At 43.2% G+C, this 24,357-nt stretch overlaps 1 protein-coding gene across 4 annotated transcripts in view; it reads left to right on the top strand.

The window, feature by feature from the left end:
• The window catches only part of RARG (retinoic acid receptor gamma), a 172,665-nt gene that overhangs the window by 117,424 nt on the left and 30,884 nt on the right, over positions 1-24,357 (top strand). Inside the window, exon 1 of one of the 4 annotated variants that reach the window (XM_066584227.1) lies at positions 12,333-12,600. The exons of 2 other annotated variants lie outside the window; for them this stretch is intronic. In XM_066584227.1, the coding sequence (XP_066440324.1) occupies positions 12,459-12,600 (142 nt within the window). In that variant the 5' untranslated portion in view covers positions 12,333-12,458. Of the gene's footprint in view, positions 1-12,332; positions 12,601-24,357 lie in introns of those variants that run through there. One more of the 4 variants, XM_066584229.1, reaches the window with a different exon arrangement.

Here is a 24,357-nt window from a genome sequence, read left to right as displayed (position 1 = left end):
CATGCAATGCTATTTTAACATTAGAAAGTCCTATTGACTTGCGCAATAAAAACAATTGCGTGATGTTATCGCAGGCGGCAGCAATGCTATGCGAGATTATTCTACAAACAAGCATTGCTGCCGCCCAAAAATCGCAGGAACAAGAACATGATTTTGCTGTGATTTTCTCGCAGCAAAATCGCGATCACCCGCGTGAAACTAGCCTCAGGTGCGTTCACACGCTACAGAAATGTAATGGAGTTTTCACAGCAGGAATGTTTACTATTTAACTAAAACAGTGCTGCTATCGGAGTGTTACATTTCAGCTTACAAAAAACAATGCTATCTTTTGAGGCACAAGTTTTTCGGCGCGTCAAAAAAAGTTAATCTGCAAGAACCCATAGGAAGCCATGGGTTCTTCTAGGTGCGATTTTTGTAAAGCACCTCCTCAGCATCAGAACGACGCACGTGTGAAAGAGCCCTAAAAAGGTATTCCAGGACATAAAAAAAGGCTAAACGAGCTTAAAATTCAACCTTTCCCATGGGATCATTACTTTTTTCTTTTTTTAGTGGCCCATATTTTACCACTTTCTGTAAAAACAATTCGGCCGGTAACAGGTTAAGAAAAATTGAATACCCCCCTATGCCAGCGGCTCCCCATCCAGCACTGCAGCCCTGCTGCCCACTGCAAGAAACCTGGAAGAAACAGCAAGCTGCCACGTGCCGCTTATGGTGCATGTGACCGTTCCGCTACTTACAGGCTAAAGGCTCCTTCACACGAGCTGTGCGTTTTTTTACATTTGCACGTCCGCGACTAAAATAACATTTAAAATCCGCAGTGGGTGTCCCGCACGTGTGATCCGCACCCCATAGGGATGCATTGGACACCTGCAGGTAGTTAAATACCTGCGGATGTTATTTTCCCCTTAGGCGCTCCATTTTAGTTCGGGTCTCTCGCGCGGACGGCTTCTGCAGGCTTCTATTGACGCCCTCCGGATCCACGGCACACCCGCAGCTGAATTTCTGCTTTTCGGCGCAGGAGAGCAGGAGTTTAAAAAAAAATAGAGTGCACATCCGCAGGGCCGAAGAAAAAAGATTCTTGTTTTTAGGCCTCATGTCTGCGGGAAAGAAGGGACCCGCTGCGGGATTCTGCATGAAGAATCCGTGGCGGGCCTGATTTGCCCTGTGGACATGAGGCCTAAATGCTTAGAATGACTTCAAATGCCTAAATAGAGGCACCTGTAAGCTTTTTGCAGCGTTGGTCGCTGCTAAACTACCTCACCTCCCTTTTTTTTTAAGCTATCCAACTATCTTTTACCCAGCGTATAATAGTCGGTGTGGATTTTGGTCGCGTATTTTTTTTTATTTTTACGGTGCAATGTTTTTACGCGCCGCATATTCGTCCATGTGAATGAAGGCATTGGAAACCAATGGTCGCGTATATTGGCTGACCGTGAAAACGTGGCTAAACAGCCGTTATACGCTCCTGTGAATTAAGCCATAAAAATGGTGGTCCTTCTATGGCCGCTGAAGCCTGAGAGTGGCTGAGGGGTCACGTGCACAATGAACCACACGTGACCACCCACCACTTCTTCCAGCTTCCTTGCGGCAGGCCACGGGCAGCAGCGCTGGACAGGGAGTGGCCAGGATAGGTGAGTATTTAATTTTATTTCATTTTAATTTGCTTTAATGGATTTTCTCAGATTTCCACAACATCTAAACGCACCCAAAACTTCATAGTGTACTTGACACTACTTCTTGTAAACCAGGTAACCCCTACAGCATGATAATCTATTAGTCATCTGAAGAAGATTGTATTCTGGTGACTATAGCTTCAGCGGAGCGTCCTGCTTACGTATCACCAGTGACTATGTGGTTAGTGATCACCATTTCCTAATGTGCTGACATTATATTTATTCCTCTTAAGGCCCCTTCCCATGAGAGTAGGTGCAAATATCCTCGCAATAGCATGACTTTTGGGCTGTGAAGGTTGCGCTATCGCACATGTATCGGCGCTCTCAGGCCGGCTGCACATGACAGGGTCGTGTCTCTTTGTTAAATCCCTGCTTTTCCTGCGTCGTTGCGGAAGGGCTGCGGGTCGGACGGCTTCCATATAAGTCAAGGAAAGCTGTCCGTACGAAAAACCGCACTGAAATAGAGCATGCTGCGATTTTTCCTCCGCGAGTGGAAATCGCAATTGATTTTCGCTCGTGTACTGGAAAAAACGCTTTTCCATAGCATGCTATGGGCGGTATTTGCTGCAGAATCTGGATTCCACAATGCAAATGCAGCCGTGTGCAGGCGGCCTTAACTGTACTATCTGCGCCGCCATGGACTGTGCATATTGGCGCGGTCATTCTTCAAGTAGTCAGAACAGAGAACGACTACACAGAGTGTAATGGTACATTACTTCTACAGTCCATTCATTTCAGTTGGGCACCATGTAATGCTTGACTTGCCTTGAGGTAGTTCTGCTCGGAAACTAAACACCTACCGCATGAGTTCCCCACAGATTACAGCTGCTTGCTGGGGATTCCCGCAGTAGGACGCCATGTAATCTGCTCTTTTGTGGGGGTCTAACAAAAAGGATTATACAAAGCAGAAACCTTCTTCTTCCACAAGAGAAGATTACTAGTTTGCAATAACTAATATAAAGTGTGTACGCTAATAATAAATTAGAGGAAAGTAGTATTTTTATTACTACACATGTGATCAGACTAAAATAGGGACTTTCTTTAAGATTTGGTTCCTGCTAGTATTAAATCCCTTTTACTATAAAAGTGTTGCAGCTCCCGGAGGAGAGAGAGATGAAGGAAAGCCTCGGGGGAACCTCCTTCTCCGCGGGGCTTCCCTTTATCTCAGAGGGGCTGGAGGGATATCCCCAGCAGCACAGATGCCGGGGTTCTCCTGCAGGGCAGAAGAAGGAATTCTCCAGCAGCGCAGTTGCTGGGGTTCCCCTGCAAGGGAGAAGAAGGAATTCCCTCACAGCGCAGATGCCGGAGTTCCCCTGCTGGGGAGAAGAAGGAACTCACCCATAGCAGGGAAAGAGAGATGGGTTCCACTGCAGGGGAGAAGAAGGAACTCCCCCGTAGCAGGGAGGGAGGGGTTCCCCTGCAGGGGAGAAGGAATTTCCCAGCAGGGGAACCCCTCTCCAGCTGGGATGGAGGGATACCTCTGCAGGGTAGAAGGAGGATCTCCCTGCTACAGGGGAATTCCAGTCCCGTAGTGAGGATATCCCTCCAGCTCCCCTTAATGGGAACCCCTCTCTCCCTGCTGAGATAAAGAGAAGCCCCAGCGATGATGGGAGGTCTGCGGGGCTTTCCTTCATCCTTCTCTCTGCTCCCGGAGCAGCAGTGCTTTTTTAAAGCAACACGCATATCACAATCATGTGAATGGGCAATTTCACCACTAATTAAGCTCAGGACTTGATAGTGGAAAATCATCCATTCACACGATTTTCTGCAGTGCTAGCTACAATTTTTTTGCGCAGCTAGCTTCTGCATGATTTCGTAGCCTGTGTGAATGAGCCCTAAACAGGCAGTTGGTCATAGATGAACACCTGCCTGTTTAAACTGAACAATGCAGCGGTGGACCAACCATGACTTTATGGTCTGCATGAAATATCCGATTAGCAAAATACTCATGCCATGTAAAAGGGGCGTTACTTATCCCAAAGTGAATACGTTCTCTTTCCATCCAGAGGTGTAGCTGGGAAGGCTGGAGGGGCAAGGTCCCTAGTGCTAAGTGCCAGGAAGGGAGCCAACAAGCCACTGTGCCTTGGCGAAGGTCTTTGGATACAATAACCATTTTCAAACAGATCTCAGCAAAACCTTACAGATCCAATTGACTTATAATGGGATCTGCTGTATTCGTTTGTGGTTTAATTTCTTTGATGGCAAGAATAGGGATGCAGTCGACACTATTCTCCTTGTAAACATACCAGAACTCCTGGCAGGAAGTGTTATCAGTAGTAGAACCTGTCCAGTAAAAGAAATGCCTTCATCTATAACACTTCTACTTAATTGCATTTGTTACATTAATTGATTATTGATTAAAGGGACACTAATTCACAAGTCTAGCTCATCTGCTTGCTGTTGTGTGCATTTGTTGTAGTGTTCCCTGTATAAAGTCATGGAAGAGTAAAGAGTCGGTCATCATCATTACATTATCTCAAGTATGTTCAACTCTAAAGGTGAAAATGGGCAAAATCGGCGTGTGGAATTGTGACCCAGAAACGTGTTTTTCTGTATCAGATTTCCGCATGTGGATTTTGCCTACATACATGTTCTATCGTGCTGCGTAATCTTGCATCTCAGTGCCCAGTGCCTTCAAAGGGGACGCCGGCTCCATTCAAAGCAATGCAAGAAACTCTGCGATCCTCTGCTATGGCTGTGACAGCCGCGCCGGAGAATCCCTGCATCCCCGAAGTGATGCGAAGCTGTTTTGCCATGAAAACGCCTCGCATCCTCTGGGAATTCCCATGGTACGGAGTGTGGAATGTGGCTGGGATCCCGCTCGTATCGCGCTCTCCCGTGTGAAGTTAGCCTTAGTTTACATTCACATGTAGCGGACTTTGGTGCAGATCTGGACTTCTTTTTAGTTTCTGAATTGTTTCTACATTGGAATTTTCCATGTGGATTTTGCCCATTGATGACACAAATTCCACACGAGGATCCACTGCAGAAAGCCACGGATTTTGACACAGTTTTTTTTAAAGGTGGAATTAAAGCCAAAGTAGCGGATTTGCTGCAGATTTTTCGCAGCTGGAAAATTCCACAGCAAATCCGGACTATTTTCTGTGGATTTTGTCCTGGATTTAGGTGTGGATCCACAGCAGAATTCACCCTTTCAATTTAAATTTAATGAAGGGGTAAAATCTTCAACAAATTTTCACCAAAATCTATGATTTTGAGGCTTTATTCACACTGGTGTTGCGATTTTCGACTGCCTGCATCGCATCTGAAAATCGTATGAGCGAAAGAAAGCCACGACCAGGTCGCGGCCAAATCTCCTATTTTCTCGCCCATTAACACGGCAGGGCGCGGTGTATATACGCCACAGCCCAGAATTCCGTCGGCGAGGGGGAGAGAGATTAGTTCTGCTAAACTCTCTTCTCCTCCATTTGCTAACCGATCACAGCAATAGAAGCTCCCATAGAAGCCTATAAGAGCTGCGGCAAAGGGAGGGGGAGGGAGTTTTGGAGTGTTAGTCGTGCTAAAGTCCCTTCCCCTCCCCTTGCAGGCAGCTCCTATAAGTTTCCATCGGAGCTGCCAGCTGATCGCAGCCAAAAGATAGGGCAAGACCTATCTTTTCCGTCCGTGTGTCAAAGTGGAAGCCCCGGAGCCGGCAGCGTATGCGCTATCTTTTCCAGATAGACAATTTTACCCCATCGCCCATCGGAACAATTGCATTGCAATCCGATGCTTCAGATGGCCAACGTTTTATCGCGGCTATCTTTTGCCCTCAACCATCCGGCAGCTCTCATAGATGCCTATGGGAGCTCCTGGCAAGAGGAGGTGGAGGGAGGGGGAAAGAGTTTAGCATGACTAGCGCTGCTAAACTCCTTCCACCTCCCTCCCCCTCCTTCCCCTTCTCTAGGCATCTATGGGAGCTTCTACTGCCGCGATCAGCTGGCAAAGGAAGGGCGAGTGAGTGGGAGAGAGTTTAGTATCGCCTGATTGAATGGGCGAGAAAACGTGAGATTTAGAGACTTGGTTGCAGCTTTCCCTCTATCATGCAATTTTTCATCCGCAATGCGGACGGCCGAAAGTGGCAATGCTCGTGTAAATAAAGCCTAAACTTCATAGTGTACTCCACTACTTTCTGTAAACCAGGTAACCCCTTCAGCATGAGAAACTATTAGTAAGCTGAAGAAGATTACATGCTGGTGACTGTAGCTTCGGCGGAGCGTCCTGCTCACGAATCACCAGTGACTATGTGGTTAGTGATCCCTATTTCCTAATGTGCTGACATTGTATTTGTTCCTCTTACTAATTTGGGATAGGGACAAGTCTATTTGCTCATCTCTTCCCTTGTGCTGAATCTTAGCATATCTGGATTTGTGGCTCATTTTACTGGATTCTTATCTGGACTCATTGCTTTCAGAATTATGGGGGGAATCCTCTCCTGGAGTTAAGTGGTGTAGTAGTACAAGAGCATGGAAATGAGGAAGAGATAAGAACATGCCAAGGCAGATATGGGCTATGATCTATCACATATCACATCTGCTTTCATCATAACCAGTATGTGCTCTTAAAAGTGTATTATTCCCAAGGGAATTCTGATTCACACTGTCAGAAAAGAAACATACAATGCTCAAAGCCACATAGGTTTAATCCAAAACGTTTGGAGGAGATTCCACTTTGTACTAGCACCCCATCTTATAGGGGCTACTAACAGTGATATAACTAATGTCACCTCAGGTATGCTGCTGCAGAAGAAATTTAAAGTGACCCTTCGGTCCTGGATAAACAAAGATGGCCGCACCCGCTTCTCTGACTACTTGATGCACACTGTGTATTAGTATGCATCATTAGTCTTAAGATTTGATTGACCAGTATTGACTACATGAGTAGTGCTGGAGCAGCATGTAGTGTCTTAGGGCTGTTTCACTTGGGCGTTTCGATTTTCAGCCACCCGCACTGCGTCCGAAAATTACATGGACGAGAGTTGCAGCTAAAGTTGTGGTTAAATCTCCTGTTTTCTTGCCCATTTAGATGGCACAGCCCGGAATTCCGTCAGCCGGGAGGAGAGACTTTAGCCCTGCTAAAGTCTCTCCCCCTCATTCCCCCTCTCATTGTCAGCTGATTTTGGCAATAGAAGCCTATAGGAGCTGACGCCAAAGGCAGGGACTTTATCAGCGCTTGTGATGCTAATTTCCCTCCCTTCCCTCCCCAGCCTATGGGAGCTGCCGGCAAAGGGAGGGGGAGGGATTTTAGCAACACGAGCCGCTGTTTAACTCCCTCCCCTTTTCTGATTCCTCTCATAGGCTCCCATAGGAGTCTATGAGAATTGTCTACATATTCCAGCAAAAAGATAGCACAAGTCCTATATTTTCCGGACACACGTAAAAGTATGCGCTATCTTTTCTGGCCGGCTATCTTCCCCAGAAAATTGCCCATCTGAACAGATGCATTGGAATCCAATGCTTCAGATGGTCGCAATTTTCGGCCAGGGGTTTTATCGTGGCAAAATAGCGACAATAAAACGCTCATGAGAAAAAGGCCACAGACTACTAATGCACAGTATGCACCAGGTAGTCAGACAGGTGGTTTGGCCATCTTTGCTTATCCAGGCCCGGAGGGTCATTTTAAATGTGCGCACAATTGCAAATGCAACTACACCTTCCCTGTTTTCATTTAGCATGAAGTATAGCAGAAGTATAATAAAGCATAATATGCATAATATAGGAAAAATACGGTGAAATACAAAGAAGGTAAGGTGGGACTGAAGGAAGAATTTCCTTATCTAAGGATTCTCTCAGTAGTCAATCAGTGCAAGAGAAGTGAAGGCTGGCTGATTGCTTGCTGCAGAGTGAGCCGAGGCGCTGCATTGTTACATGCATCAGTGAAGAAAGAACCACTTTTTGGACTGCATTTGGGAGTGCAGCAATTTTTCTCCTGTGGAGATGGATGGATAGATAGATAAATGTTATGAAAAAGGGAGGAAGGAAGAAATAATAATCTTTATTTACATAGTGCTAACTTATTCCACAGCAGTTTACAGAGAAACCATGTACAGACAGAATCAGACATTGCATACAGCTGTAAAGCAATAGACAGTTTGAATACTGGAGCTTACAATCTATGAGGAGATAGGAAGGACTCAAGAGGTAAAAATACTTGTTCTCTATAATGGTCCAGGCAGCTTCTAAACTAATAGGGTAGTATACATAAAGCTGTATAAGCTGGGCACCAGCCGCTATCTGTGTATGTACAGAGTTGAAGTGCATTAGGCTGTGAAGGGTATGGAGGATACAGTAGGATGACGGGTATTGGTTTTTGTAGAAAAAGGGTAAATGGTGAATAGTTAGTTAAGGGAATATGGTAAACCTCCCTAAAAGATGCATTTTAGTCCAGCTATGAAAATTACGGTATAAGGGGGTGAAACAGAACCAGTGATTTCAATGGTTTGGTTTCCACTTTCTGGATTCTTGCACATTAATACTATGCTTGAGAAAAGATAGGACTATGTGCGAGAAAGATAGGATAGGACCTATCTTCCTGCTTTTTTTTCAAACTCGCACACTAACGCGGAGTTTGAATAGTATCGGCGGACGTATTAGCGAATGTGCACACATGTTTTTGCCCTTGAGGGTGCCTACCCACTTGCGATTTTTTTTCCTGTGATGTTTTGCGTTTTTTCTCAAGAGCAATTAGTATAGAATGTGTTCTTGTCCATCTGGGGTTTTTTTTCCGTTTCGTGGGGTTTTTTCACATAGGAACTGTCAGTTGCATATGTCTCCTTATTTTTCTCTTAATGCACCCATGATTGTCAATGGAGGGCTGCAAAAAACGCGCAAAACACGCCGTGAAAAACGTGCAAAAAACATGCGAAAATGCCGCGTTTTTCACGCACGAAAATCGGCAACGCAAGTGGGTAGGCGCCCTAAGGCACATTTAAATCTTTCGGCATTCTGGATTAACTTGATAGTCTGGGGGTAGCGCATTCCAGAGAACTGGTGCGGCTCGGGAAAAATCTTGGAGACGGGAGTGTGAGGTTCAGATTAAGGAGCAATTTAGGGTTCTTTTATATGGAATGATTCAGTGTAAACACTTGAACGGCAAATGAGAATTAGTTTGCTTCTTGTTCATCGTTCGTTTTATGCAGGCATAAATCTAATCATTCGCTCGTCGTTGCATGTGAACAGTGATCGTTTAATTGCTCACATTTACTGGTTCACTGAATGTGAACGACTGAATGATTTGCACATGCAATTCCGAACAATATTGCGAATGATTCATCTGCCTGTATAAACAGGCTGCATGGGCGAACGAGTGTACTTTGCTATTGTTCACTTGTGCGAACAATTTCTCACTCCGTGTAAAAGGAGTATAAAGGCCCATTTACACACACAGATGATTGCTCAAAATTCATCAGAAACGGTTTTGAGCGATCATTTTGTCTTAGATACTAATGGGCTAATCTGCCCATTAGTAGCTAAATAGCTACATTTGCATGTATTTCGAGAACAGAAGGTGGTCTGTTCTCTAAATACATTGCTATTGTTCTCCAGCGGGACAGCTAATGAAAGAATGTTATCAGCCCTGTCCACGGAGAACTGAGCGTGTGGTCCTTCTTATCAGTCCTGATGGATTTTAAGCTGAGCTGAACTCAGCAATGGACAAAAAGTGCAGGTAAGTGCATGATGATCACACATTTACACACAACGATTATCACTCAAAAGATGGCTTTTGAGCAAATTTTGAGCAATAATCGTTGTGCGTAAAAGGGCCTTAAGTGTAAGGTCGTTAGCAGAATGGAGATCACAGGTAGGGTGGTAAAGTGAGATGAGGAAGAGATACGGGGAGGTGCAGCACTGTGGAGAGCTTTATGGATGAGAGTGATGAGTTTAAACTGCACTCTATAGTGGACGCGCAACCAGTGCAGTGACTGGTAATGGGTGGAGTCATCAGTGTAGTGAGTGGCACAGGGTCAGTGTTGCAGGTGGACAAAAGAATAAACCTGGTTGCTTCAGGTAGATTGGAGAGGGGAGAATTTAGTGAGGGGAAGACCAATTAGGCTTCTTTCACACAAGCGCATATTGGTCAGCGTTTTCACGGCCGGACAATATACGCTTCCATGTGGGGCGTAGAAGCTCGTGAACGGGTGCACAAATCTAACGTTTGTGCGCCCATTCACACGGCATGGGGTCCGGTGCATATGCACCGAGTTCACCATGCCGTCGCTCATTTTCCCCTCCCTCCCCATCGCAGGCTCACCTTTCGTCTCCTCCCTGCTCGTTCTTTGCAATGGGAGCGGGCAGGCAAGGGCAGAGCTAAGTGGCGCCCCGCCTCCTCCCATTGATGGCTATGGACAAGGGGCGGAGAGAGGGCGATAGCTTAGCTCCGCCCCCATCCCACCCCTTGTCTGTAGCCAGCAATTGGAGAAGGAGGGACGGGCGGCGCTTAGCTCCGCTTCCGCCCCGCCACCCTTCCATTGTACAGAAGGAGGAGAAGAGAGGTGAGCCTGCACGGGGAAGGGGGGTGAAGAGCAGCCATGCTGTTAAACTCCCTCCCACCTAAGGCCACTGCTATGGGCTCCCATAGGAGTCCATGCAGCGGCAGACAGATTCCGGCCCAAAAGATAGTTCTGGGACTATCTTTTGGGCCTGACGTAAAAACGTGCTATATTGGCCTTGCCGGGCGCCTTTTCATCCAAGTAATACGCCCATGTGATCTGATGCATTGGAATCCAATGCATCAGATCACATGGGCATATCAGCTGGCTGTGAAAAAGGCCGGCCGATATGTGCTCATGTGAAAGAAGCCTATATAGTGAGTTCCAGTAATAAAGTCAAGAGTGGATCAGGACAACAATAAATGTTTTTTATGTACAGCTTCTGGAGATGTATTGAGGTGCAGGTGACATGATTGTGCAGGTGATTGGAGTCAAATACAACAGCAAAATGGCAAGCGTTCTGCCAAGGAGTTATGGTGGCAGCACCCACAGGTTTAGGTTGGTGAGTAAATGGCGTAAACACAAGAAATTCTGTTTTTTTTTTAAAGATTTTGTTTCCGATAAAGCGAGGAAATGATGTGAGAGACAGCAGACAGATAATTACTGGTGACTTATAATAGGGAAGGTGTGATGTCACTGAAAGAAGGATATAATTGAGTGTTACCACCATATAAATGGTACTGAAAGCCACATCTGCTGAGAGTTTGTTCAGTAGAGGCTCTGTAGATGAAAAAGAAGAGAAGACCAAGGACCGAACATTGCAGAACCCAGAGAGAACGAGAAGCAGTAGAGCCAGCAAATAAGACACTTAGGCTAGTTTCAGGCAGGCGATCACGATTTTGCCGCGAGAAAATCATGTCTTTGTTCCTTGTGACTTTTGAGCGTCAGCGATGTTTTTTTTTGTAGAATATTCTCGCAGCACAACGCTGCTGCCTGCGATAAAATCGGGCGATTATTTGTCACAAGAGTCAATAGGACTTTCTATTGTTAAAATCGCATTGCATTGTTTGTTAATGTTTGCTGCGTTGCGATGCGATAAAGAGCAGGCTCCATAGGAAAACATGGGAGATTAAAAAAGCACATTGCAGAAAGATAGAGCATGCTGTGATTTTTTTGTTCTCTCAACATCGCATCAGTGAAAACATCGCTAATGGAACGGAAACCATTGAAAATCACTGGTTTCATAATCTGCTTTTTTTTACTGACTATCGCATCAGGCGGAAATTGTACGATTTTCTTGCCCGTGTGAAACCGGCCTAATGAGTGGTCAGAGAGGTAGGAAGAAAATCAGGAGAGAACATTATCCTGAGCGCCAATAGAGTGGAACACACTGAGGAGGAGTTGGTGATCTGTGGTGTAGAGGAATAGAAAATACAGCTGAACTATACTAATCTAATACTCCAAGATAGCAATATACTGTATGTGTGCATGGAGTGAACAGACTTCTGAGCTATTCTGCCCTCCAGGTTCCTTTGATGTATGGAAGGGCTATTACAACATGTCCATCACCATCACTGCAAAAAGTATCTGCTTTATCTCTCTGTCAATATAAAGTACAGTGATATTTTGTTTCAGATAGATGGAGAGATAAGAAAAAGTCCTGGCAGAGGACTGAAAAGTTACACTGGACATAAGTGAATACATTTCACTGCTTCTTGAACTTCTTGGGGTGCTGCATGATAGCTAGATAGATAGATAGATAGATAGATAGATAGATAGATAGATAGATAGATAGATAGATAGATAGATAGATAGATAGATAGATAGATAGATAGATATGAGATAGATAGATATGAGATAGATAGATAGATACATAGATAGATATGAGATAGGATAGGATATAGATAGATAGATAGATAGATCTGACATGGATAGAGGTGCAACCTATCAGGACCAGTAGTAGCTCCCAGTGATATGCACTAATGAGTCCCTACATAGAGGGGTATAAACTCTTTGCATGCAGTTATATGCTTGGGCAGGGGGCAGGTTTGGGGCACAGCAGGGTTGCAGGTCATTGTTCCCAGATCTAGGACAGGTAGAGGGGACTTTGTTGTGGAGGAAGCAGCAGTACAGAGCTGAGAGGCTGCTATGAGAAGTGGCCCTTCCCATCTCAGCCTCCAGTCACTCCCACAGCCCCAAGGCTGCTTGGCTATTTGCAAAAGGTATGCCACAAAGCAGGCTGTGCTAGAGGAGGAGGGAGAGAGCAGAGCACAGGTCAGGAGGTGCCACAGCAGCGCGCACAGTGCCACCCTCACCTCTCAGCTGCCTGTGCCCTGTGCACCCACCACCCATTAGGCACCATGTATGACTGTGTGGAGGCTTTCTCCCTCATGCCCCGGCCACTCTATGACATGAGTTCTCAGTCAGCCTGCATGCTGAGGAAGGCAGCCTGCTATGGGGGACTGGACCCTTTTGGATGGATGCAGAGCCACAGTTTACAATGTAGGTATCATTTTACTTCACTTCTATAGGATTACATGGACTTTACTGCTGTACATTCCCTACAACCATATCTGCTGTGTGCAGATGTAGCAGTGCTGAATTTGTTATTTTACCACTTTCAAGAAAATGTAGCAGTGCTATAGAAAAGCAGTGACATCACTACATCTGTATGTATAAGAGGGGATTTTACACATTCTTCACTTTTCTTCATATACATGGTTTGCTTTTTTTGACTTTACCACTTCTTATTAGTTTCCAGGCTGTTTATTGTATCCAGTGTCTTCTATGTCATAATATGAAAACATCACTGTGTTCTATTTGTAAATGTTGTTTACTACTATTATTGTCTTTCCACTTGGCTGGAGATACATTGTAGCCTCTCCTGCATTCCTTACTGGGATACACAGAGAGGTGACTGCATTGCCTTTTTATTGTTGCATATCAATACCATATGTGCACTGAAATCATGCATCCTACTACATCCAGGGGGGTCCGAAGAGTTAAAGCTGCCATACTGGATGACAATTGTAGCTAATGCCCACATATTTAATTAGAAGACACATTCCTATATCTTAATCTTTATTAATAAAGACGGTTTTAGCATTCTAGCTGCAATGAGATCATAGTGTGTGGGAAGCCACCAAACTGTAGTATACTATGTGATAGAAGGGCTCTTAGGTTGCATTGTGACAGTAAGTCTGGTTTCAGACGAGCGTATTGTAGCACAACTATAATATGGATTTGTAATACAGACATGTTACAGATGACGCTAAAATTTATGTCATCAGGATTTTTTTTTATTTTTGCCTCCGTCTGCTGGAAAAATACTGACCCAATAGCAATACAGAGACAAGTACGCAAAAAGTAGGTTTAGAAAAACGTCCGTCAAAAATACGGCCATGCGAATACATATATAGTTACATTAGCTGCAGTCCACGGACCACATACGGAGTTCAAATATGTTGATCTGAAACCAGACGAATAGTGACATCCTAAAGGAATGCTGAATTTCTCATTATGTTCAGTAGATTTTCCTGTAGTGTTATGTAAAACCCCAAATAACTCTTCAAACAGCATGATGAGTTCTGCCCAATGAAAATATCAGCACTGCTACATCTCACAAAATTAACTCTACTACATCTGCATGTGACTAGAGAAAACTATTAGCCTGGAGATGTCATTAAATGCAATACAGGCCACTCTGATGACCAAGGAGTTAAAGTGTTCTTTATGGCAAAGCATCTCTGGAAGAGCACAATGCTGTGGGCTTTCCCTGGGGACAGAGTGTGTGGGATAAGAAGTTACACTGAGTGGAGTACTGTGATTGTGTTGGTGGATGTACACTGATTGCATGCTGTCAGGGTGTGAATGTTGCTTTAGGTATGATTGTGTGTATATTGTTTTGACTGTCAGATTGTAAGAGTGTTGAGAGTGTGGTTGAGGGAGGAGTACCAGTCGGAATGTAGATTTTCTTTCACGCTTGCTGGGCGGGTGATTTTTTTTTTTTTTAATATGGAAATTTGGCTAAGTGCCACTAGACAGACAAACAGGATGACAATCAGAAAAGGGCAAAGGCACAATGAGCTCCACACCAAGGGTGAAGGAGCGGGTCAGTTTGGGATGTGCTTTTACCCTCACCAAGTTGTGTCCAGCTACTGATGTTCATATCAGGGTCAATTGTTCAATCATGCAGTACCGGGTTCTCCAAAGGTTCAGTGTCAATGTCTTGGCTGAAGAATATGCCCTGCTAAGTAGCTGGCTTATATGTTACATCTATATGGGTCTCCATTGTGTTGCCAAACTACAACTCCCAGCATACCCAAGCTGTGATTTATAGCTTTACTACAGCTGGGCAGTCACAGGTTGGAAACTATGAGCCGCACAATATTGATAACCCTGATGTCAGTTTTTATGGCACTTGTATTTGAGTGGTTCTTTGTATTGAAGGCTCAGATTTTACGGTTGGTATCTGGATTATATTAGGACAATAACAACGTAAATCAACATAAACTTGTATCTGAACTTGACTCCTAGATATTGTATATCAAATCAAGTTTCATATCTTGAAGGACCGGGATGCTTCCTGCTATAGTCTTGTTTCATTTGCAATACTGGTTTAGCTTCCAATTTAAAGAGATTGTAAAAAAGGATATACTTTCTTTTTCCAGACACAGCGCCACTCATGTCTACGACTGGTATTGCAACTGAGCTGCAATACCAGACAAAGCCATAAGGAAGAGTGGTGCTGTTTTGAAGAAAAAAAAACAGACCCCTTTTCCTAATCTTATACAACCCCTTTAATAGATAGAAATGGTTGTAGTAAAAAAGCTTATTTCCCAGTCTGATATTATATCTACTGATATAAATATTGCTCTATATCAACCTAATTTCCTTTTTTATGCATTATAGGAAAAATACTTATGGGAAAACATATTGTTATGAGGAAGAATATGGATGTATTATGTATGTAGAGGTCTTGTACTTTTACTTTGTTGCAGGATAGCCATTGCCTCGCCACATAACAGAGATGATCATGTTGAAGTACTACAAGAGCCTCCAACAACCCTTAATAATGACTGCATAAACTCAGGCATGACCTGCCCTTTAAACTTTTGCCAACCCTTCCTTGTAGTCAAGTTCTAGGTGCTTGCTTTTTTTCAAAAGGCTGGTCATTGGCTTCTGTTGGACAGATGCCAGGCTGAAATTACCCTGTCACAGATTTATACATGATATATTTTACAGCATTACATGACACCCCTCATCCCCCCCATCAGGGGGATTTTGAAGTGGCATCGAGGGAGGGTGGGAAAAGAGTGGAACTTGACAAGATAAACTCCAAGCTCTACAGTAAAAGTGCTGATGATAGGTGAAAGAGCGGATAAACGGAAATGGGCAAGCTGAGAATATTATCGGTTTGTGAGTTCTACTGGAAGTTTTGAAACCTGCCCTCCATATGATGTACTTACAAAGGCCTTCTATGCTGCCTTCTTCACAAGTTACCAGGATTCCTGTATTAGGGACAAATGGCTCTTAATGGCCCAGCTAGGTTGTAAACATTTTATGACTGTTATAAATGTTTCTACTTTGAAGTTCACCCTATAGACAAAGAATTTCCTCAATTTTAGAAATTTGGGCTGGAAAACACTGTGTCATTTTTAACCCTAATTCCCGTCCCAGCTTTTTTAGTGCTTATTTTTATGATGGAAGAGGTGAGAGCTGGGTGAAGGGGCCTGGTTGCCTCGTTTTTTTTTTCTTCTGTCCCCTTGATCTGTTGATACCAGTCTGGGACCCTCGTAAAAGTGCCTTTAAACTTCTCAAATGCTTCACTCCAGCCCCCTTTCCCCTTCACGGCCATAATCCTTTTGTACGTAGGGTTACGCTGTTTTGTATAAGAGCAAATGTTTGATAACTTTATTAGCTGGGTTAACAGCTTCTATATCATTCTGATTCAAAGTTAAGATATTTAATGGGTTGACTCCCTTTATGATCCGGAGTGGAGACAGGTTTCCTGGACTGGGAAGGCAGTGAAAAAAAAAATTGTTTGCAAACTTTATATATTCAGCGCCAATTTTAGAGAATATTTTGCTGCAGCGAGTTTGCCTTTTGGTAAGGGAATCTCATCCAGTGCTCGTCACCTGTTTAGGCTTATGTATATATTCTTGCTGTTGTTTGTGTTTTCCCAGAAGGCTTCACTTTTGAAGCAAAAACTTTCTGCTGACAATTTTCAGTGAAGTTGTAATCTGTTTATCAAAAAGGCAAATATGTTGTCAATTTAGCTTGTTTGTTTAAAGGGAATCTGTCATATGTATGTCTATTTTAGTAAATACGTGTATTCTTCGGGAAATAACAATTCTGGAGCATATTTTCTTAGAATTTTATGTTGTGCCGTTCCTCTGTTATTCCTCCTAGAAATTTATGAATATTTCCCTTGTCAAAGCAGTGTGTCCCTGCACAGTTTGGCACTATCCAGTCAGTGTTGTTTGTGCTGATTGTGTAGGGACACGCCCCTTTAATAAGTGAACACCCAATGGTGACACCCAGTTGTCAGTTTCCAGTAGGAATAACAGAGGAACACTGCAATGCAAAGTTGCATGAAATGATGCTTCAAATTGTTATTTGATGGGGAATTCAAGTATTTACTATAAATACACTTAAGGAAAGGTGACAGGACCTCTTACAAAGACTGGCTGTGGACAGTAATTGTCTAGTTCTATGGACAGTTTTATCCTCCTTGCATGTAGTTTTTTTTTCTGTTGCGGATTCAGTGACAGAATCAGCATTGGAATTTGTGTACTCTTCGCATACCATTGAGTTCAATGGGAATCCACACTGTAGTACATATAAAGCAATTAACACATTTATTCTTGGTGCAATTTCTGATGCAGATTTCCATTGAAGTCTATGTCAGTCCATGTGAATGAGGCTCAAGCCATTGGCATCACAAAAGCTCTATGGGAATCTTTGAGCCTATGAGTTCTTAAGGCCTCCATACACATTAGACTGTAGTCATCTGAACCCACTGATTTCAGCATGGCTGGACAACTCTCTAATGTTTATGGGGGCGGCTCAACTTTCCTACAACAGATGATGTCTGGGGAAAGAAGGACTGGGGATGTTGAATTTCATCTTCTGATCTTTACTTCCTATTCCTTATAAATGCACTTCTGGCTTTGGCTAAAAAAAAAAAAGCCTTTTTTTTCTTTTTCCAAAAAACACTATATTTGGATCTGGTTTCAAAAAATAATTTACACACACCCTATTAAAGCAGCTAGAAAATGAGTCTGTTGATTTGGAGGGTCTGGCATGTCAGTCCATTTAGTCTAATGAGAACTGTGCAATATTTAAGGGGTCACTCTAGAGAAAGTTTTTTTACATTCATTATGTAACTAGTCCCCCAGTATATACTATATAAGTCAGCTAATATTACATTGTTTAATTATTCCTTTTATTGGAAAATTCCTGGAGCCCTTCTCTTCGTTTGGGTCATGTGCTCTTATTGTGACAACCTGAGAATTACTTGTCTCTCTATTGTCTCAAGAAGTCTCAAGAATTTCTGTATGTTGAGACTGCTTGGACAATACCACACAAGCTCTTCACAGTGGAGACAGAAACTCCTATCATAGTTACTGATGATGATTAGAAGCTTCCATCACAAAGTTCTAATGAAGGTGATTACAGTTTAATGTTAATCACACTTTCCTCCCAGCAGGCGGAGATAGTACTGGCTCTAACTGGTGATGTCATGCTGTGCTGATGCATCATGGAATTGCTAGCACAAGCATAGAGGAAGAGAATACAGGACTTGGATGCTTTTAGATGGAACGATTATCATTCGAACAAGTGAAAAGTTGTTCATTTTATGCAGGCATTAAAACCATCATTGGCTCGTTCACTTATTATTCGGTTTAAACAGCGAATGTGAAAGACTGAAAATTGTCGTTTGAGCAAGCCAACAATGTATCTGCCTATCTAAACAGGCTGCATGAGAGCGAACGAGTTAGCCGTGACGTCACTCGCTCGTTCAAATGAGAATTGGCTCGTCTAAAAGGACCCTTAGTTTAAAAATCAAGATAAGGCCAGGCTCACACGGGCAAATTCCAATTGCAGAATCCATGATCGGCATCTGTGTGGAGGCACGTAAAATCGCTTTTTCGCTCACACTCACGGATACGAATTGCGTATTCCAAAAGCGGAGAAAAGATCACACTATGCTTTATTTTGCTTGTGGACGGCCTCCATTGAAGTCAATGGAGGCCATCCGACCCACAGCCCATATGCAATTAACATTGTGTATGGGCCCACGGGTACTGTACTATGCATGACCGGCGGTGAGCCTCTGCGAGTCTCGCATGATTATTAGTTATTGACATGAGCGATTTTACTCACCCAGTGATGCTGCAAAGTTAAAAATGGCAGTATGTTCTATCTGTTGACATTCCCACGGAACGTCTCGCCCATTGTTTGTCAATGGGACCTTTAAAGACATCGCATGGCACTCGCATGCTGCGCGATGTACATGTGAGTGTGATGTGATGTCTCCCATTTAAATCAATGGGAGACACTTGAAGGGGCTACATTTGCTGCAGATTGTGACAAAACCTTGCCATGTGAATGCACCATGAAGCTGTTTTTGAGTGCATACTTACTATATGCACAATCTGAGATTTGCAGCTGGTATACCACCCTTGCTTTTGATCTATCGCTAGTATACATTTTCTTTATATACAGTTCCAAAACTCACGACGACTTATCTCAGTAACTTCAGAAATCAAAATCAAAAAGTGCATCGTAGCGCATCCAGTTGTTTCCTTTTAGCTGTTTTTGTAACTATTTTGGGCTCCCTGTTACAGTCGATATGTTAATTTTATTAATCAATATTTGCCTAGTTCTGATATTTTGGCTCCTTCTATATGCTATCATTGATCTCTAACCTTATCCTCCCCCCTGGTCGGCCCTTCCCTTCTTGTCTCACTTCCTCTGGTTTACATCTCACGTTGGCATAGCTGAGTCAAACTAGTTTTGTCACATTGTGCGTAAGACAGTGACATGAGTTTCCAGTGTAAATGATTGCAATATATGTGCCCGGAAGGGGAAGGAAATCAAGCAGACAATCTGACGCTCTGACATCAGAAGAATATTAAAGAAATATGTGGCAGAAATTATGAGTTGATCTTGGGGTGCGAGGGTTAATATTATTGCAAATCATAGTGTGTGCCCTTAAGGACACCTTAATAATGTGTATGAAAAAAGTGATCAGCCTTACTTGGCTAGTGAGAAAACTTAGAAGACTTTAGCAAAGGTCAACATTATTGTTAGGGAGACAGTAAAAGGATTATAGCTAACCCCAAGGATTCTGGGTATTGATATGCAAATATATGAATACTTGACCAACTATGCACCCTGAACTGCTGGTTTACTACCATAAATGCAGAGCCATAAATCTGTTTTGTAGCTAGCTAGTATCTTCTTAGATGTTATCAGGGCTAGATGTAGATAACTGTCTTCTGTGGTGTACAGCTTGGACTGGATCCAGTATATATCTAGAATCTGCACATATTTTTGATACATGAATGAAGAGTACAAAAATCAAAACAGTAAAAACGCGGGTTTATAAATAGCAGAGGAACGTTGCCAGCTGCATACAATGACCCCGGCGGAAGCTTCAATTAACATTACAGATATCCAGGATACCTTCAAGAGCTGTTGGCCGAATGCTCATTTGACCGACAACTATATCTCCCGACTCACTCATACACATCATGAATGGTTGGCTTGGTAATAGAGAAAGCCACTCTCAGATGGCTGTGGTGGCTGCTTATCTCCACAAGTAGCAAAAGGATCAGGCATTCAAATTCGGCATGTCTGGTCTTTCTTTCCTCTTGAGATTATCAGTTGGCGAGATTCGGGAAGCCCCCATACACATACAATAGTTGGTCGCACCAAAATCGGTTTGTCTGTCTTTACCCTAGTGCGTCTGAGGTTCTTAGGCCAAGGTGCTCAAGGTCACATTTTGTGTGCATTGTACAATGCAATGGGTTGTTTAAGAGAAGCTTTTTCAGAAACAGCGCCACCTTTATCCAAGGGCTGAGTTTGGCATTGCAGTTCAGATGTATTCAAAAGAATGGAGCTGAGATGCAATAACAGACACAGCATAAAAGTGGCATTTTGTCTGGAGTCATGTTTTTTGTCTAATCTAACGCAACCCTTCTAAAGGAGATATACCAAGATTACAAGTTATGCCCTATCCACTAACTTGCTGATTGGTGGAGGTCTCACCACCGATCTCGAAAATGTGGCTCCTCTGCCTATTACTACGGGGATTGCTTCCACCCCACAATGATATCAGAATGAATGGATCGCTGACCACACATGTGCCTTCAGTGCTCCATTCATTGCAGTAGGGCTGATGGAAATACCCAATTGCTTGATGCGTGGCTATCTCCACAGTCCCATTGAAAGTGAATGGGACCAATGCGACTAGCGCTCTATTCAATCTCACTGCGGTGGGTGCAGTAACACCACAGTGATGAGGAAAGTGAACACGGGACCCCCTATGCTTGAGATTGGTGGTGGTCTCAGTGGTGAAACTCCATGTTATACCCTATGCTGTGAACAGGGAATAACTTGTAATCTCGGTAGAACCGAGTTAAGTTTTCATTGAGAGCATCTGGCACAAAATGCCCAACAAAGTAGCTCGAAATGCTTAAGGGCAATCCAAACAGACCCCTTATTTGTTAGAAGATCCCAACAATCTACCTGTGCCTGGAACAGATCCCAGAGAAGGCGAATCTATTCCCTCTGTGTCTAAAGGGAAAAAAAAAACTAGATGTTAGTTTGTGTTTATTTATGTGTTGAGGCCGAATGAAACAGATGCCTTTTGGCATGAGCCGCGTACAGCTTGAACCCTCGGTGGCGTTGGATAGAGGGCTCAGTGTGTGACCAGCGCACATTCCACAGGTGTGTTTGCTGCCTCTATCGCCATCAGTGGCATCAAGTTAAAGAGAATCCCCCTCCTCCGCTGAAGGCTTGATTGTTTGTTTTGTTGTGTTTAGAAGCTATTAAGAAGGATTAGGCCTGGACTGTAATGAGATCTGCCCAGGAAATGCTCGGCCTGATAACCAGCTTTTTCCAAGAGACAGAATTCTTAACGAAATGCAAAATAAAAAAAAGGCATCAGAAGCCGTTCCTGGGCTGGCACTGCTGGTGGGTTTATTACTATTGTTCTTTTTAATTGCTCAGGAGATTAGACAGTAATTAAGCGGGATTTACTTATCTTCAGAGAGGCACATTGGCTTTGCCAGTTGATTCCTTTCTTGAGTTTCAATTTGTTCTAACTTCTTGGGACAGTGACTTCGTCTTACAATAACAGCCCCAAACTGTGGGTAATCTTGGGTCAACCACTGTCAAAGTTGAAAAGCAACTTATTGAGAAGTTACTTGCATCATCATTTTCAATGTGCCAAGGAGCAGGGAAATTATTCTTCCAGCCGCAGCCTGATAGCACCGCACCCTACCGCTGGGAGAAACATCGTCACTCTATGAATAGCTTCCCAGCGAACACGACATAGGCTTTCTCCATTACATTTACCCATAAATCAAAGCTTTCATACTGTTGACTAATGCATAATACATGATACATACAGTAATTGTCTCATTTGTTAATAGGAATATACGAGGAAATATAATTCTTACTTATGAAAGAGGGCCCAGGAGCTCAATGGACCTATAGGCCAATGGTTACACCCTACAGAGACTATTGGTTCCGGCAGTGGCTCTGTTTGAGGTTGTCATGGCCATAGTTAATGTTCTATCGACCATACAGTCAACTTTTGCCGGGGGAAGTGATATTACCGCATCACCATTCCCAGACCGGGTTTCCAGGGTTCTTTCGCGGAACACCTGCCTTGACCCATAGTGGTCTACAACTATGGATGACTTTATTAGAATAGGAGCCATAAGGCTTCATCCTTCCTCCGCCACAAGGGAACCAGATGATACCTCCCTGGAAACCATTGTGCGTATGTTTTTGCATTTTCTTGGGAGTATTTGTGCTTCTGACTGATTTGACACATAAAAATACAGAGTCAGCAAAGCTATACATAGCCAAGCAGGAGTGGGGCAAGGCAGCCTTTTGTAATGGATCCCTTATTGTCATGGGAAGAGGATTACTGTGAGCACTCAGGGTCCTTTTTTTGTGTGATCCCGTTAAACTTTAATGATGTCAAGTGCATGTCCTGTGTAAAAAAAAAAGAGGGTGGTCAGCCAAGAGAATTATCTGAAGAATTTGCTGAAACTCTCCTTCCTTTATACCTTCGGACAAGGCCCGACAGAAGAAGAGGCTTCATGTGGTTCTATTATTTAGCGGTGTGAATATTTAATAGGGGAAACTTCTTCTTTTGATACAATTACTGGAGCTTTTATAAGCTAACCTAGTCGTAGACTTGAGATTTTTGCTTATATTGCTCTTGTAATTTATAGTGTAATAAAGGCATAAAACCAAAACTGTATATAAAGTTGGAAGACAAACTCAATTTGAATGACATCCATGGTGTCGTTATTAACCAAGACGTCCTCAATATCCGTGACATTCCATGACTGCAATGCTGCTGAAATGCTTTGCTTATAACATTGCTCCAAATTAAACATACAATGCACGGAGCTTTTGAAATGCTACTTAATGTTGATTGAGTATAGACTTCTTGAGTGCTCTGAACATCACGGTTGTAAAGATCCAATCTAGATAGTTGCAGATGTAGATTTATGGCCTTGTAACTGGGTAACTAACCACATTGATTCATTAGTGGTCTGTCAATCTGATTGAGGCCAAAATCTGCCCATTCATTGGGCCATTTATATGATGTCCTCGTCTAAAGTTATCTTCCTGATATATATATGTAGCTCTAGAGATGAAAAGGTTAAAAATCAATCAAAGCCTTAAGGGTGCTTTCCCATGGGGTATATTCGCTGCTGACTCTCCGGAAGTGGAAAATCAGCAGCGAATACGCAGTAAGTATGGTATGGATTTTTCCAAGGATTTTAGTACGGATTTGCTGCGGGTTTCAACTTTTGCATTTCAAAGGTTGAAATCCATTGTCAAAATCTGCAGCATGAATTTATACGCTGCGGATTTAGAAAATAGATTCAGCATATTTCAAGCAGGGCTTAACCCTTTCCAATCCACCGTCTGACGTCTGAAGACATTAGGATTTAAGGCTGTACAGTTCCGATGTTCGAAGACGTCCGTCGGGGTTCTCTTACTGTATATTGCCAGCCTCTCTGCTGTCGGAGCCTATCCAATGTGTCACCTCATGCAGTACTGGCTTTAGCCAGCATGTAGCGCCGTTGTATAACGGCAGAAAAAGAGTAAGCCCCCCTAGGGAAACCAGGATACAAATTGGATTGGGAAGGGTTAAACAGGCCAAAGTATTTGCTCCTGTATTACACGACAAAGTGAAGCCATTGATTTCAATGGCTTCTTTCAAACGAACGTCTTCCTGCCACGCGAAAGCTTCGTACGAGAAAAGAGAGGACCTGCCTTATCTTTATAGGTGTTACGCAGAAATCTGCCATAGAAGTCTATTATAGCTTTAAAAAGGTATGAGGGGAAGTTACCCTGCGTACAACAGAGAGAAAAGAAGACAACTGGCACAAATTTGGCGTTTAATTGCTTTTCTGTTGCATGGGAATCCCACATGACTGGCTTTCAGGCCAGAAAAGTATAGTAGAGGAGTGCGCAGAACGCTGTCATTTGGCTTGCTTGTAGATTTGTGTGATTTTACTTTAAATCTCTTCTTTATGTGAACAGACAATGGAGGTTCAGCTTGTGAGCATGTATTTTTGTCATGCCACTGTGGTCACTCAGATACTGTAACAGACCCTTCCTGTTGCCATTAGAAGCAAATACTCGGTTAAAACTTCTATTTCCGGTTTAAAGAAGAATTGATATTTCCGAGGTACAAGGAGTAAAAGTGCCTGATAATATACTCTATGGCTACAAACACACCACAGTCAGTGTTTCCAATGGGCGGAACTTATTTAAATGGTGCTGCCATGGGTATGGATGGGCTGGAACAGTTGAAAAGATTTGCTATTGATTGACATTAAAAAATACATATAGGTTTTTTTTTATATAAGGACAACTTTTTGGAATACGTTTGGCCATTAAGGGGCCATTGCAAAAATGTATGGCATATTCACACGCTATAGCTTTATCATAAATGTCTGAAATAGGAATACCCCTTTAAAATCTATGGGAACT

This window comes from Eleutherodactylus coqui, chromosome 1, assembly GCF_035609145.1.
Source record: "Eleutherodactylus coqui strain aEleCoq1 chromosome 1, aEleCoq1.hap1, whole genome shotgun sequence".
In the NCBI taxonomy this organism is placed as follows: domain Eukaryota; kingdom Metazoa; phylum Chordata; class Amphibia; order Anura; family Eleutherodactylidae; genus Eleutherodactylus; species Eleutherodactylus coqui.
Note: the sequence above shows the minus strand (reverse complement) of the source record. Positions and strands in the feature narration are given on the sequence as shown.